The 16675-nt window shown below is 37.7% G+C and overlaps 3 protein-coding genes across 3 annotated transcripts in view; 2 read left to right on the top strand and 1 right to left on the bottom strand.

The window, feature by feature from the left end:
- The window catches only part of LOC132130933 (calcium channel flower homolog), a 364794-nt gene that overhangs the window by 36958 nt on the left and 311161 nt on the right, over positions 1-16675 (bottom strand). The window lies entirely within an intron of this gene.
- The window catches only part of LOC132130726 (urokinase plasminogen activator surface receptor-like), an 81554-nt gene that overhangs the window by 16558 nt on the left and 48321 nt on the right, over positions 1-16675 (top strand). The window lies entirely within an intron of this gene.
- On the top strand, positions 5778-7351 carry LOC132130327 (prostate stem cell antigen-like). The gene is made up of 5 exons (XM_059542009.1): positions 5778-5886; positions 5965-6084; positions 6428-6559; positions 6765-6872; positions 7008-7351. The coding sequence occupies exons 1-5, from the start codon at positions 5838-5840 to the stop codon at positions 7196-7198; spliced, it is 600 nt and encodes a 199-aa protein (XP_059397992.1). The 5' UTR covers positions 5778-5837; the 3' UTR covers positions 7199-7351.

Genomic DNA, 16675 nt, shown 5'->3' on the forward strand with positions numbered 1-16675 from the left:
AAGATGTTCTGAGAGTGCTGTAATTGTTTGTGTGATCACTCTGCTTACAGAAGCTTGTGACAGACCCAAATCATCGTTATTGCATTGTTGTATTTTCCCAGTTGCCAAATATCGTAATGTAATGATTACTTTAATTTCTGGCGCTATGGCATTTCTGTGCTGTGTCGGAGATGTTAGCACGTCTCTAATAAGATCAGTCACAAACATGATCCCTGCACGATCTAATCTATAGCGTCTTATTAACTCACTGTCATCCATTGTCTGTAACACATTTCTTCTGCCTCTTCATCTTTCTGCCATTTTCTCCTCTGCTAAAGAAACTCTTAAGCCTCTTAAAAGTCCTCGTCTGTGCTCCTAACAAGTTTGACCTTAAGACCTCTTTTAAGGGTTAAGATGCTTTCTGAATTACTTTTTTCTTTACAAGGATTTTTTTTTATTTTAAAAGTAAACGCCCACATTTCTAAGAATTTTCTTAGAATTTTGTCACTAGGAGCTACTTTTTGCATTAAGATTCTTTATGAATAAGGGGCCCTGGTGTTTAGGATTTTTCTTCTCTCTCTTTGGACATCCCTGTAAAAGACCATCTGAGCATGTTGCTGCATTGATAAATTAATAATATAAAACAACATAATTCACTTTTATAAATGCAAATCTTTTTCCCCGTTGGAACTGTTGCACAATGTTGTAACTTTGAATAAAGTTTTACACTGAGTTTAGCATAATTTATCAGCAGGTGGCAGCAGATGACATGTAACTCTTACTGGAGACTACAGCTCAATGTTAATCTGTTTTTTTTATAATTGTGGTGTATTCATGTTTTCATTGCATTAATCGGGTTTATTTATTATTTACAGGATGAAAAATCTGAATAAAAACAATGTTGCTCAATGCAAAAGAAATTTGCAGAAAATGTATAATTTAAAAATTACAGTGAATATGGCAATTTACTTAGTTATTTTTTTTATTAGATTAATATGGTCTGACAAGCAGTAGCTCAAACAACAGCTACAAATTGTATGCCTTTTTGTCTTTTCAATGCACATTTTAAATTGGATAACAAGATAACCATAAATGTTGGAGCTCTTTCCATAGGCCCATACAATTTTTGGCATATGCTCAAGAGACTTACAAGAAGGATCTTGTTCTTGTTTTTTTTCTGACTTACTGATACCCAGAGCCATTGACACACATATCACATCCTGGTCTGTGTATACTTTTGTTTTTAAAAAGATATAGCTACGGAAAATGTGGTTTCTTCTTCTCACACTGATTAATAGAATCAGACACAAATTCATTTTCATTATTCAAAATTATTTTTTCATAATGTAAAAATTATATAGCCTACAGCTTGTTTTTTAATGTAGTCTACATAAATGCTAAATGTAATTTCTAACCTTTTAGCGTCTCTTTACTCACACTAAAAGTGCCCTCAAGCACTGACGTGGCTACAGGTAACCTATTGCTTTATAAAAAAAAAAACCCTCTGGCATCAATATTTAAAGGCACCGATATTTCCATGACTATAAAGCTAGTTCCTCAAATATCTTGATTATTTTTCGTGTCTTAAAATATGTTTGATATAGTTATTGCCAGTGTTGAAGTAACTTAGGTAATGCCTTTATTTTTGTTTTCTTCGCCTACAAACAGTATTCTAGTTACCACTGATGGCAGATATACTATTCTGACGATGCTTTTCATATTTTTCTGGACCTTGACAGTGTAACTAACTAACAGTCAATGGGACAGTCACAAGCCTCCCGGTTTTATCCAAAATATCTTAAATTGTGTTCCAAAGACTCTCCATATCATTCAAACTGCCAACGCTTTTCTGTGTCAGGCATGCCACAGGGATGTGCTGTTTCTAAGAATTGATGAACTGACGACAGATGGACTATTCTGATGCTTTTCATATTTTTCCTGACTTTGACCGTGTAATTTACTTGGCAGTCTATGGAACAGTCACAAGCCTCTCGGTTTTATCCAAAATATCTTAAATTGTGTTCTGAAGACGAACTAAGCTTTTACGGTTTGGAACAAAATGGGGGTAAGTGATTAATGACAACATTTTTATTTTGGGGTAACTCTTTAAAGTTAACTATAACAACATAACACCAACCAAATGAAGTTTAAATTTCAATATAATTGTTTGCATCTCTGAAATAATATGTTGAACAGCAAAGTCGTAGCCTTTCCAAAAACAGACTAAACAGAGAGTTTGTTAGCAATAAGAAAGATTATTTTTAATTATTTTCATAGCAATAACTGGCAATACTGCCAGAACTTAAACTGATAGTAATCAAAAGAGCCCACGTGTTATTTCTAACATGATACCACATATGGTAAGGCAAACACAAATTAAAAAAAAAACACATCATGATATTATCTGTAAAAAACGTTATCAGATCTATCAAATCCGTAGCATATAACGTTAGTGCAGAGAAGTATATTACTTCTATGCTATTTCTTATTGTAGTTGAATTTTTGCAAAGTCATGTAAACAGCATTCATAATGACATTAGACAAAATTATAATCTATATAGTTATTAATAAAAACTATAATAGGCCTATGTATTGCTGAATAAACAAATAAAAAATAACTGAAAAAATTATATAGCCTACCATTAACCTAAAGTAATGGTGCAGTGTGATATCATTTAACAATGCTCATTCTTTCAAAACAGAGAAAATATCTTTCACAAACATTTACATATCTGTCTCTTTTAAAGTGTTTAGTGTATATATATATATATATTTATGAGTGGGGTTAATGAAAAAAAATGCGTGACAGTCTTGGGTGACGGGATGGGGGGGCTTATGATATTAGACTTCGTAGCCTATAATAAAAGATAATGAATTTCTTCTTAACTAAACACATTTTTTTTCAAAGATCAACAGTCTGTCATTAGTCTTTTGTCTGCCACAAAAAACAACAACATTAAAATCATGAACTCAACTGTCATTGTAAAAAAAACAAAAAAAAAAAAAAAAAACAATGGCTGTTGTAACAGTGCGTAAATCAGACCTTTCTGTAACGCTAACGCTAATAAGCTTAAAGGAAAATAACGAAATAATTGTGTAGCGGAGTATTTTTTTTGTACACAGTGCCGCGAACTGTCAATCACTCCTGTAGGCTACGCGTGCATCACTGTCCTCCTCGCAGCTGCAGCAACTTGAGCTCTCTTCATCAAGCTTTAAAACAAAAAGGGGACAAAAAGGTCGTTTTGTCTTTGTGCATATAGATTAATTCGATAAATGAATTTCTAAATTCGTGCCTATAGCCGCATACGGTATTTTTTTTAGAACTTATAGAAAAAAGATGCTGCAGCCAATGAGCAGCCTGCGGGGCTGGTTGCAGGACGACTCAACCTCCGCAGACAGTTTTTAATGTTTATCAGACAATAACTACTCAAGATTTTGCTTTAGTATAATTTTCGGGACAATTAGGGCTAGATTTCGGGACTGTACCGAATTTTTCGGGACGTCTGGTCACCATACTCTTCGCTCACGAGCTCTGATCGGAACAAACCTGAGCCTCAATGTCTGCTGACCTTGCAGAAACATGCAAATAGACATAAGCAGACTAGACTATTTTAGTACAAATTATGACGATTTTTTTTATAATTCTTGACAAAATTATAATAGGCCTATATTAAGTTTTGTTGTTGTTGTTTTTTTTGCCTAGTTAGTTTTGCCTATACGTTCCTATGGCCCAATGACGCTACGATGAGCATTTACTGCTTTTTAAAAATGCGGATCAGGAAGCGGGTCGGGTACAATATTTTATTTGTAATTTTTTGCGGTCCGAGTTGCGGGCGGGTTAGTTGAAAACGTCGGTCGGGTGCGGGTTATTAATGAGATGTTAAACCGAGGTCCTGACTCTCTGTGGTCATTAAAAATCCTAGGATGTCTTTTGAAAACAGTAGAGGTGTGACCTCGGCATTCTGGCTAAATTCGCCCATTGGCCTCTGACCATCATGGCCTCCTAACAATCCCCATATCTCCTGATTGACTTCATCACTCTGTCTCCTCTCCACCAGTAAGCTTGGTGTGTGGTGGGCGTTCTGGCGCAATATGGCTGCCGTTGCATCATCCAGATGGATGCTGCACACTGGTGGTGGATGAGGAGATATCCCCTGACAATGTAATGTGCTTTGAGTGCCTAGAAAAGCACTAAATAAATGTAATGAATTATTATTATTATTAATTATTTGGGTGCTGTGACCTGTGCTGGTGTTGGTCCATTGTGTTTTATCAAGTCCAAAGTCAATGCAGCCATCTACCAGGAGATCATGGAGCACTTTATGCTTCCATCTGCTGACAAGCTTTATGGAGACGCTGATTTCATTTTGCAGAAGGACTTTAGCACCTGCTCACAGTGCAAAAACCACTTCTAACTGGTTTGCTGACCCTGATATTACTGTGATTATGATTGGCCAGCCAACTCACCTGACCTGAACCTCACAGAGAATCAATGTGGTATTGTGAAGAGGAAGAGAAGTAACATCTGACAAACAATACAGAGGAGCTGAAGACCGCTATCAAAGACACCTGGGCTTCAATAACGCCTCACTGAAACAGCCATTCATGCAAAAGGAGCCCCAACCAAGTATTGAGTGCATAATTAAACCTGCTTTGGAGATCTTGAACATTTCTGTTTTGTAGATCTTTTTTCGATTGATCTTTGAGAAAATATTCTTGATTAAAATATTTTTGAGATACTGATTTTTTTATTGACTAAGCAGTAAGTCATAACCATCAGAATATAAGAAAGTTTTCTTTTTTGAATGAAATTACAAAAAATAAAGAACTTTTCCATGATATTCAAATCTCTTTTAGATGCACCTGTATGTAGGAGCCATAATATCTTTTATTTCTTTAACATAAGTTTCTGTAGTTTCTTAGTGTGTGGTCATCCTGAAGGCAATGGAGGAAAAATTTGTTATAAAGGCTGTTCCAGTCCAGGAGGGCAAGATGGGAGAAGATGAACAGCATGGGTTAGAATCTTGAAAGAACATACTGCACTTATCTTTTGTGTTTTTTGTTTATTACAATTTATTTTCTTTCATTAATAAACATCTTATTCAAGTCAAGTCGGAACAACAGCATTTCAGCAAAATAAAACAAGAGTTTCACCAGTACAGTCTTATTCTCCTCTTGAGATCTTATAAAATATTTAAGAGTTAAACTGTAACCTAATTCACTTTAGGATTCAACATTTCAGAGGGATGGAAACGTATGGCTTATGATTCATCTCCTACCCAGTGTGTGAAAGTATAGGTTATACTTATAAACCGCACCTACTTTAGCGGATAACTTGTTGGAACAAAACTATGTGTGTGTGTGTGTGTATATATGTGTGTATGAAAAGGTCATAGAAACTAATATTGGCCATGTTTTTCCACTAACCTTCAATCATCCCGGAGGTAATACCTCTGAATCATTCAACAAAGTATGACTTTCTTTCTTCTGCAGAACATTGAAGATGCTTTAAAGAATGTTCGGGCCCAAACATGCAAAAACATGGAGCCACTTTTTTTTTTCAAATATCTTCTTTAGTGTTCCACAAAGGATAAGTCAAACAGGATGAGCACCTGATGACAGAATGTTTATTGTCGGGTGAATTATCCCTTTAAGAATGTTGGTCTGAAAAGACTTATACATTCTTTTTAATACCCTATTAAAAATGACCTTTTCAATAACTCCCATGTAAATTATGCATGCTGAAGTTTCTCTTGTATACTAGCTTCAACTTGTATTTTCTCATAAAGACCCTCCCCTTTGATACGGTATAAAATGAGACTGAACCAGATGTTATTTTATTCAGCTCCTGATCAAAGATGGATCTGCAAATCTCAGTTTTTCTTCTGTTCGTTCTCTTCACTGCAGGTACAAAGACAAATAGTGTTTGTAATGTTATTGATTACAAATACAGATTATTGATGTCTCTCTGTTTTATTACTAAAGGACACTCTTTCAGCTGTTATGAGTGTATGGGTATGATGGGTTCTTGTTCGGATCAAAAGATAAAAACATGTCCCAGTGGATTCTCCAAGTGCATGAGTTTAACAACAACTGTACAGAGTGGTAAGTCCAATATGAAAGGTTTAAAATCACTGTTATTTTTGAGTGATGGAGATGCTTTATTTTTATTTTATTTATTTTTTTACTGGTGGTGCTTAACTGAAAATGTAATGACTCATAGAATTGCTCATTTCCTCACAGAATTTATGATTGTAATGATTACAGAATACCTTTTAGATTTCTGCTGTTTTAATAGTTTTTCTCTGATTATTATGCAAACAGTATAATTTGTTTTCAAATGAAATCAATATTTGAAATAAGAAAATGCTACAATGCTACATTTATAAATATATTTTCTGTCAAAGTAATGTTGATCTGGTCTTTTCTGAATCATTCTTGTTTTCAGGAGACATTAGTGCTAAAGTGAAGATTAAAGATTGTGCTCCTGACTGTGCAAGTGGTTCCATGAACATCGGCCTTGGAAAGACGTCTTTAGCATGCTGTAACACAGACCAGTGTAACCTCCAAGACGCTCCAGGTATTGTGCTTTACAGACCATGTGCAAATGAATTTCTTTAAGGTCAACAAAGGTCAACAGCTTCCAAAGGACATTAAATCAGGAAATACAATATAGGGTGTGTACAGCAGTGAATTGATTGAATGGAGCAGCTATTTCAGGTGTTATTTCATTCGATTTTATATTTTGCACAGAAAATAAAGTAATACGTGCTCTTGTCCTGCAGATCCCTCTAATGTCGGCAATGGAAAGAAATGTTACTCTTGTGATGGAACGAGCTGCTTAAAACCAGTGAGTTGTTCAGGGAGTGAAGACCGCTGCTTTACAGCAACAGGTGAGAATCTGGAAAAGAAAGAAGTCATGATTTTTATTGCTCTAATGATTGAGCATTTGATACAGATAACATTTACTCATTTTCAGCTTAGACTAACCTCCGTTTTCTGTTCTCTGTTCTCTTTCTTTTCATCAGGGAGTTCTGGAGGCCAGTCAGCAGTTGTAAAAGGCTGTGTTTCTAAATCTATTTGTGATGCTTCTACATCAGTTGGTGATGTTCAGGGTGTCAAATGTTGTGAGGGGGACCTGTGTAACAGTGTTAATGGTGTCACTCAGAGCTTCCTGTTCCTCTGCTGTTCTCTGCTCTCCTTCATCCTGCTGCACTGAATCCAGCAGATCTTCACATTCTACAATCAGACACACTGTACTGAATATGGAGCTTGTGTTTTTTCTGTGCAACACATCTTTTGTGTCCTGATATGATTTTCTTAATGACATTCTGATGTGACATTTCCTTAAATAAAAAACTAAATTACCTTGTCTCTGTGGTTATATTTAATATAGCTTGTCATGCTGTCAAAAAGTCAGAGATACATATTACAGAAAAACAAATGTTTTACATGATCATTATATTCAGAAGAAACATGTATAATAATGATTTAATTAGATTTGTTTTTCTTTAGTTGTAACAATATTTGGAATTTGGATTCCCACTATCAGGATTCCTGTTCAATTATAGGTCATGAAAGCAATTATTGAGATATTGATTAACTAGATATTGGGTAACTATGAAAAGTCAGAAGTACAATTGTAATACATCATGTGATCCACATTTCACAATTCGATTGATCAAATAATGCTGTGAACAATACATGGGACCTTCACACATGACTCATTACTAATATATTAATATATATATTATTGTCAATTGTCTGTAAAGGTTCAAATTAACAACGGAGCCCAAACTATCACATTCAATTGCTATTTATTATCAGATATTTCAGATACAAAAATTGTACATGAACATTTAAATTGCACATAAGGCAGGTTGGAGGGGGCATGAACTGGTCTCCTTAAACAAGAAAGTCTGAAAATGTCTGCCAAAATACTGAAAGTAATTCACAGTAATGAACTTACAACATTCTAGAGTACTTTATTTGAAATTACAAACAAGCTGTTGACTGTGAATCACTTTACTGAGGTAAAACTAACACTGTTTTATTGTCATCTTTCAGAGATTGTCATGGGAGTAGAATCCTGTTTCATAACTCTTTGAACAAGATTCTCCTCTGAATTATGCACTATTTCTATAAAAAATAACAAAGACTATAGAATACTCAAGACGTGTCACTCGTATAGTTTTGAACGGCGAAAAACGCATCATTGCACAACCATTACACAAAACTGTGTTTTTACTTAGAATACACAACGATTTTACTCAGTACCAACTCCCAGGGGGGCACCATCCCAGTAGCTTAAAAAAAATAAAAAATAACTAAAGGACTTTCGTTTAATATTTATATTAACATAGTATACATAAATAAACATGTAAACATGAACATATAGGCTATACATAATTATAAAAAATGCATTTTATGGTTAAGACAGTAGAGATTCCATGTTCCCTTCTGAAAATTAAACCTTGTTTAATATTGACCAAACATTTAATTAAAATATCTACTTAATGTCTCATTTTCGGCCACCTTTTAGCAGAAATGCTAGCCTCTATAATTTCTTCAACAAAACATTGACATCACAGCCCTTAAAAAACTAATCCTTGTTTTTTTTTAAGAAAAATAAAAACAAACAAAAAACCACAAGTACAATAGTTCTGTTTTTGGCTCAAAGTACTTTCCCCATTCCCCAAAAACAGCAATTTCACAGTCTTGAACATACAAAACTTATGCACTTTTCCTGTAAAGTTCTTGCTTTACTTGCTTTACTTGCCTTCCTACACCACAAACCATTTCTTAATCTTAACCCTCTGGTTTTGTTATTTGGGGGTCACACTTGTGTTCTTCGTGGTCAAAAGTGACAGAACACTTGAAATGTAGCTTTTTTATTTTCAGAAGTGAAAGTGAAGTGAAAGTGACATACAGCCAAGTATGGTGACCCATACTCAGAATTCGTGCTCTGCGTTTAACCCATCCAAAGTGCACACACACACAGCAGTGAACACACACACAAACCATGAACACACACCCGGAGCAGTGGGCAGCCATTTATGCTGCGACGCCCGGGGAGCAGCTGGGGGTTCAGTGCCTTGTTCAAGGGCACCTAAGTCATGGTATTACAGGCCCGAGACTCGAACCTACAACCCTATGGTTAGGAGTCAAACTCTCTAATCACTTGGCCACGACTTCCCTAGTAAAATCAATGTAATATTCATGCAATAATTATAATATCCCCCCCAAACACATTTTTATTTATGTTTATATGAATATTAATATAGAGCACATTTTTCTTTTTCTTTTGAGCAACTGGGATGGTACCCCTCTGGGAGTTTGTGCCCTACGTAAACTGTGTACTCTGCTGCTATAGTTCTATATAAAAGGGTTATAAATTCTCTAGTTGTTGTATTGGAATAGCCTTCCTGATAATGTTCGGGGTTCAGAGACACTCTCTCTGTTTAAATCTAGATTAAAAACACATCTCTTTCGGATTGCACACACTGATAAGCTACTACTAAATATTGTAGAAACTTAATTTTCTGTATAGTTGCTTTGCAATGATTTGTATCGTAAAAAGCGCTATACAAATAAATGAATAATAAATCATTTTGGATACTCAAAGAAAACTTCCACCCTCAATACCACGACTGATGTGAGTCCCTTAAGCAAAGCAACGATTACCCAACTGCTCCCCAGAAGCTCTTGCACTTGGTTGGGTTAAATGCAGAGCACAAATTCCGAGTATGGGTCACCACAATTGGCCACACATCACTTCACTTTATAAACAAGCAATGATTTTTTGTTACAGTAAGTGCAGTATCTAAAGTGTTAACTACAATATTCAAAGTTTGTATGTGTGTGAGAGAGGAAAAACACAACTCTTGCCAAATGTGACCTGAGCAGCGTGTATTACCAGAAACAGAAAATAATGTGTGTGACCATCAGCTCTGCTCTGAAGGGGTTTGCCTGCCTTTTGATCTTTTCACCGAACTGCAAATTTTGGAACTGTTTAATTATTTAATTATACAGAGGTTTGTCTTTTTTGCAGGTTACACTAAGGTGTCTATTAAAAAGACACTGACCTCTGCAATGCAGCAGGTATTGTCCTTTACATGACCATGTGCTATTGATTTCCCCAAAGTTGTCCGGTGGACGAAAGCCAGGGCGGATGGAACCACTGTGTCGGGTTCCTGTGATGGGAACAGAGGTGGGTTATAACCAACAGCACACTCAAAAGGAGACATACCTGACGCGGCCACAGGAAGGGTGTTATGAGCGTATTCTGCCCAGGAGAGCTGCTGGCACCAGGAACTCGGATTGTTGGATGCTAGACAGCAGAGCATTCTTCCTAGATCCTGGTTGGCCCGCTCACACTGCCCATTTATCTGGGGATGAAAACCTGAAAACAGACTTGCAGAGGCCCCAATTTGTCTACAAAATTCCCTCCAGAACCGGGAGACGAACTGGGGACCCCTATCTGAAACCACATCCACCGGCAACCCGTGGAGACAGAAGACGTGATCCACCACCAGTTGGGCGGTCTCCCGGGCGGAGGGCAGCTTGGGCAGGGGGATAAAATGAACTGCTTTGGAAAAGCGATCCACCACCATGAGAAACATAGTGTTACCCTTAGACGGGGGAAGCCCAGAGACAAAATCAGGGGCAATGTGTGACCAAGGGTGGGAGGGGATAGAGAGAGGATCAAGTAGACCATCAGGAGGGTGACTGACAGGCTTACATTGGGCACATGTGGGGCAGACCAACACAAACTGTCTAACATCTGCCGCCATAACCGGCCACCAGGAGCGTTGTCGGACGGCAGAATACCGAAAACCTGGATGGCAGACTAACCTGCATGCGTGACCCCACTCAAGGACCTCAGAGCGCAGCGCAGCCGGCACCGGCAACCTGTCCGCCGGGCACTCTCCCGGCACCTGCACCCCTCAACTGGCCTCCTCAGCCCGCTGCTCGATACCCCACTAAAGAGCCCCAACCACCACCCCCTCAGGAAGGAAGGCATCTGCCGCAAACTCTCTCCCTGGGGCCCCGAAAAGGCGAGAGAGGGCATCGGGTTCGGTGTTTTTAGATCCTGGCCGTAGGGCTGTAGTACTCGAGTCCAGTCTTGGACTCGAGTCCGGACTCGAGACATTTTTCTGTCATCTCGGACTCGTTGCATTTGCACTCTGACTTGTCTTGGACTTGTCCATTGGACTCGCCAAGTGTTCTAGTTGGTCTCGACCGAGTCCAACAAAAAAATAAAATAAAAGATTTCTCCTTCAAAACAAAACCAGGTTTGCATGATGTAGCGACTGAAAACGTGTGGAAAACGCTAGGCACGCCACTTTCTCCTTTTTTCCAGAGCACTCTGTATCCTGCGATCTACGCCTGCGCTCCAGTGGCGTCTGCTGTTGCTGGGCAACCATGGCCCACTCTCCATGAAGACGCAGAAGTTTCAGCAAAAAATAAATGGATTTCCAGCACTAAAAATCCTTTGCAGTAGCTCTGCTAATAGATTCAGATACAGATCCAGTAGGCTACAGGGGTTGCAAGACTACTGATTACTACTAGTCGATTTTTTTATTAAAAAATGCTTGAGTTACTCGACTACTCGTGGTTCATGCTATTGTAAATGAAAACACATTAAAAAAAATTTTTTAATCAATAAACGCTTATTAATGTATAGCCTTATGCAACAATTACATATGTAAATTGTCAAAACTTTATAATTATGATAAATATTTACATTTTCATGTAACAGCCAGTATTTGTATCTGTAACAATCACAAAATTTTTCGTATCTGCATTCGGATACAACGTGGTACAATTTCTTGATAAGACCGTTATGACCTTTTATCTTTTTTCGTAGTTATCACTGAAGTATGTCGTGTTAAACTAAAATAATTCTAAAATAATATTTATCATGCAAGCAGAGAGATGTCATGACAAACGTTTAGTGATCATCTGAACACAACTGAATCAATTCAATGCTCACATTTTCATTAGGCAGAACACTTTAAGCGAGTCCTAATGTTTAGTAAACTTCACTAAACAGATGTGTGTGTGCCGCGCAAACCAACAAAAGGTAAAGATGCAAACATAGGCCAAGCAGACAATGTATCTGTACCTAAGCTGATTATTAGCCTACTCTTGAGAGAGAACTGATTTGGTTTTTGAGAGACTGAGACGCGCAGCACGGCTGTTTGGTGAGCACGCTGTGCTTATTCCATTAATTCGTATCATGTTGTAGCCTAAGCTTTAAATCTTTGCCTTATGCACCTATAGGTGGCCATATGCGCTGTTCATATGGGACGCGTCCGGGACAGGATTTTAATGATACCTAAAACATCCAGAACAGTTTGACTAATAACATGCAGGTATTGTACATAATCGACCAATCGTGTGGCTGTGTGTGAGAAGGTGAGATCTAGAGGGAATGATCAAAACTATGCAAATATGCGCACGTGTTTGTTCGTTCGATTGACTTGAAGCGTCGCTGCACACAAATAAAAAAAAAAACACAAAGTGCGCCACAATGCATCAAGTCAAACGAACGAACAAACACGTGAAAGCGATTCGAAAGCATAAGGAGCCATCTGCTCTGCTCTTTATAGCTCTCGTGAATGCTACACAACATAAAGCTGCACAGTGAGATAAGACCAAAGATGGCGGCGTGAGTAAGATGCCAGATACCTCTCTCCACCCAAAACTTTACTCATCTACTCCATTTACTTACTGATTGCACTCTGACCTTAATTGCCAAGGAAATGAACGAAGGTATCTTGCAAAAATGCCTAAACCACCAAAACATCTTTCCAAAGACCGCGATGCTTCAGAGAACTATAGTGCTAACAGCCGGCCAAGTATCACCGGCATAGGTGCTAATGCTAGCCCTGAAGGAACTCCTCTCGATGACTGAGGCTCTACTAAAGAGTATTTCTGCGGCGGTTGCAGAGGAGGGACAGCACATCCTACGGTCTGTAAACGAGTCGCTTGTGAAACTTGAGATTAAAGTGGATAACATGATAAAGCGCATTGATGATGTCGCGGCTACGACAGCGGCATTTGTTGCTTACCAAGCCAAAGCTGAAACGCGCATCTCCCAGCTGGAGGACGACATCGTTACGATAAAAGATCGATTGGATGGGTTGGAGAAAGCAAACAAGGAGCTGAAAGACAAAGTATCTGAGCTGGAATGTCGGCAAAGACGGAAGAACATCAGGCTGTTAAATCTGAAGGAGTCTATTGAAGGGAGTAACCCGCTCGCGTTTTTCGAGGCTCCTGCAGCTACCCGTCCAGACTATATCCATTGACCGTGCCCATCGGGGCATTGGAGCACCTAAAGAGGATCACCCGCGTGCTGTAGTCATCAAACTCCAACACTCCAGAGACGTCTTAAAAATAACGGCAGCAGTGAAACGCCTTGGGAATCTCCAGTATGAGGGTCGGCCACTGCACATTGTGCCAGATGTACCTCCAGACGTTCGGGCTGCAAGACGGGCATTTAACACGGTCTGCGCTGAACTTATTAGAAGGAACATATGCTTCAGGCTGGCTTATCCAGCTACCCTGTTCTTTAAGGCAAATGAAGCGCAGAAGTCATTCAAGGACCCAAACAAGGCCGAAGCTTTTCTTTCAACCCTCACTTGACTGGTAAAGTAGCATTTACTGTATTAATATGTCTATGAGTGTTTTATTGCCCCATCTAAGTTCATTACGGACAATCATGCGCATATGGGGCACAGTGGGAGTTATACAATATAAGTTGGTAACTGGACATTGTGAATGTTTGGATGGATGGTAATTTTTTTTTTTAATATACACAGGGTGTCTCAATAAAAAAGAAAAGTATGGTCCTAGCTTTTCTGTATGGCATGTATTTCTGCAACCGAAATGTAATTTTAGTATACAACAATGGGTGTGATAGACATAAATTGTAGTACTGAATATGAGAAATTTGAACATTACCTCTGTACCTCTACTAATACAAGCTGTGATTATTACAGCCCTGAAGATCTGAAACAAAATAATGACTTTTCCTTTTCTGTAATGCATCTGAATATTAGAAGTCTTAAAAAGCATCATGACGATCTTGTTGCACTTCTTGCTAGTACAGGAAAAAGTTTTGATATCATTGGCTGTAGTGAAACATGGATGAGTGAACAAACCCTCTTTGACTACCTCGGGGTATCAGAAGAAATTTTGGAAGCTGTTGAATGAGATACTTGGCTGTAGTAATATATCCTCAGTCATCGCTGACACTGTTGTGCCAACCCAATCAAATAATTCTACAATACATGATTCACTACCAGATTTGTTCAATAGATATTTTGCCTCTGTTGGAAAGAAACTGTCTCAACAATTTGGTCCACCAGGGGGTGTCAATTATAGAACATACTTGAGGAGTAATTATCCCAGTTCTTCCTACTTTAGACCTACCTGTAAAATGGAAGTTACTAACATTATTAATAAAATTAAATGCTATTACACAGCTGATGCTGATGGAATCTGTAGTATGATCCTCAAAGCTATAGTGAATGACATAGCTGAGCCTTTAGCCTATATTATTAACTACAGCATGGCATAGTTCCTAAAACAAACTAATGTGGCAAAGATAATACCAGTATACAAATCTGGGGATAAAAGTGATTTTCAGAACTATAGACCCATATCAATTCTACCAAAGTTGTCTAAAGTATTAGAAAGGGTGGTTTATTCTCGACTTGTAGATTACTTAAATAAAAATAACATATTAGTATCCTCACAATATGGCTTTAGGAAGAACAGCAGCACAAGTATGGCCATTTTAGATCTTGTAGAGAAAATAAATGATGCTTTTGAAAGAAAAGAAGTCAGTATTGGGGTCTTTCTCGACCTTTCAAAAGCATTCGACACGATTGATTTTCATGTCGCATTACGGGGTCAGGGGTGTGGCTCTTCAGTGGTTCAGTGATTATGTTTATGGAAGACGGCAATATGTGACCTTAAATGGTATTGATTCTGGATTGGAAAATATAGGATATGGGGTTCCCCAGGGATCTAATTTGGGGCCACTTTTGGTCATTGTTTATATTAATGATTTTGTACATTGTTCCTGTGATGTTCATAAAATACTCTTTGCTGATGACACAAATCTGTTTGTATCCCACAAATATTTGAATCATCTTGAAAAACTCTTAAATGATAGACTAACAGAAATAGATACCTGGTTTAAATGTAATAAACTATCGCTAAACATTAGTAAAACCTTTTATATTGCATTTCGATCAAGTAGTCATAAATTCAGTGATTGTGACATTAATTTAAACATAGATGGTAGAGCTATTCAAAGAGTGGATGCAATACAATTTCTTGGAATACATATAGATCAATTCATAAACTTTAAGGAACATATTAATGAGCTGGTTAAAAAATTATCTAAAATTGTGGGTTTGTTCTTTAAAGTGAGACATGTGCTCCCATTAGACGTGCTCTTATCATTGTATAGGACTCTGTTTGAGCCTCATCTGATTTATTGTAATATTATTTGGAATAACACTTATCCTACTTATATTGAGCAACTCTTGAGATTAAAAAAGAAAGCCATAAGAGCTATTTCATGGTCCACACGTAACTCTCACACAAATGCTCTCTTCTATAGACATGGCTTACTAAAACTTCCTGAATGTAACTTTTATCACAATGCATGTACAATGTACAATGTTGTTAACAGGTTAAACATTAGATTGTGTGAGCTCATTCCATTATATACATCTTCTCACACACACACTACACTAGATGTAAACTGCTCCTAAAAGGTAAATGTAGGTACTTAACAACTGCTAGATTTAGTGTATGTTACATTGGTCCACAATTATGGAATGAGCTGGATACTAATTTAAAACATTAAAACATTAAATCTGCTTCATTATCTATATTTAAAAAGAAACTAAAGCAACAACTACTAGAGAGATATAAACCTGAGGGATTTGCGGCTTAGAATTAAACCCCTTTCTCTTGGTACATGGATCATTTCAAAATGAGGTACTAAAGTATCAGGACTGTCAATGTTGTCTGTTTAAGATAACTGTACTCTAAATACCCAGAATTTAAAGAATGGTTGCCCTAGTATCTAAAGTTGGACCGCTCACATAATCCTTGCCAGGTGGGTGGGGTGGTGCTGGTGGTGGAATGGACCCCTATTTATAAGCTATTGTTTCTTGGGAGTCCATTTTTTACACAATAGAACACTATTGTTTTTTCTGATGTAGTAACAAATGCAATGTGTGAAATTGTGGAAAAATAAAATAAATAAAGTGCAAATAGCCAAAACCTGGATATTTTAGGCAATATTAAAATCCTGGCTGGTACATGTCCCGTATGAACGGCACATATGGTCACCCTAATATACAAATACTAAAACGTGTATGATGTATTATAATAGGTAAAATTACTCTTGCAACGCTCTGATTTCTGAGAGATGCACGGAGAGGCAACAACAATGCGGTGTTTGCGGTCTTTTTGCTCATAAAGTTTACATTCATTCATTTCACACTCGTGTGAGAGGTCTGTGTATAATATTGCGCTGATCCCCTGGCTCACCTGTTATCTAGCAAACAACAGAATGTGTCAGCTTCAGCCGAGTATTCAGGCAGAATTATTCCTTGTCCGTTATTCGCTTTTTAAGCCATTATCTGAGCCATTCCGAAGGTATTCG

Source organism: Carassius carassius, chromosome 47 (genome assembly GCF_963082965.1).
Source record: "Carassius carassius chromosome 47, fCarCar2.1, whole genome shotgun sequence".
Classification (NCBI taxonomy): domain Eukaryota; kingdom Metazoa; phylum Chordata; class Actinopteri; order Cypriniformes; family Cyprinidae; genus Carassius; species Carassius carassius.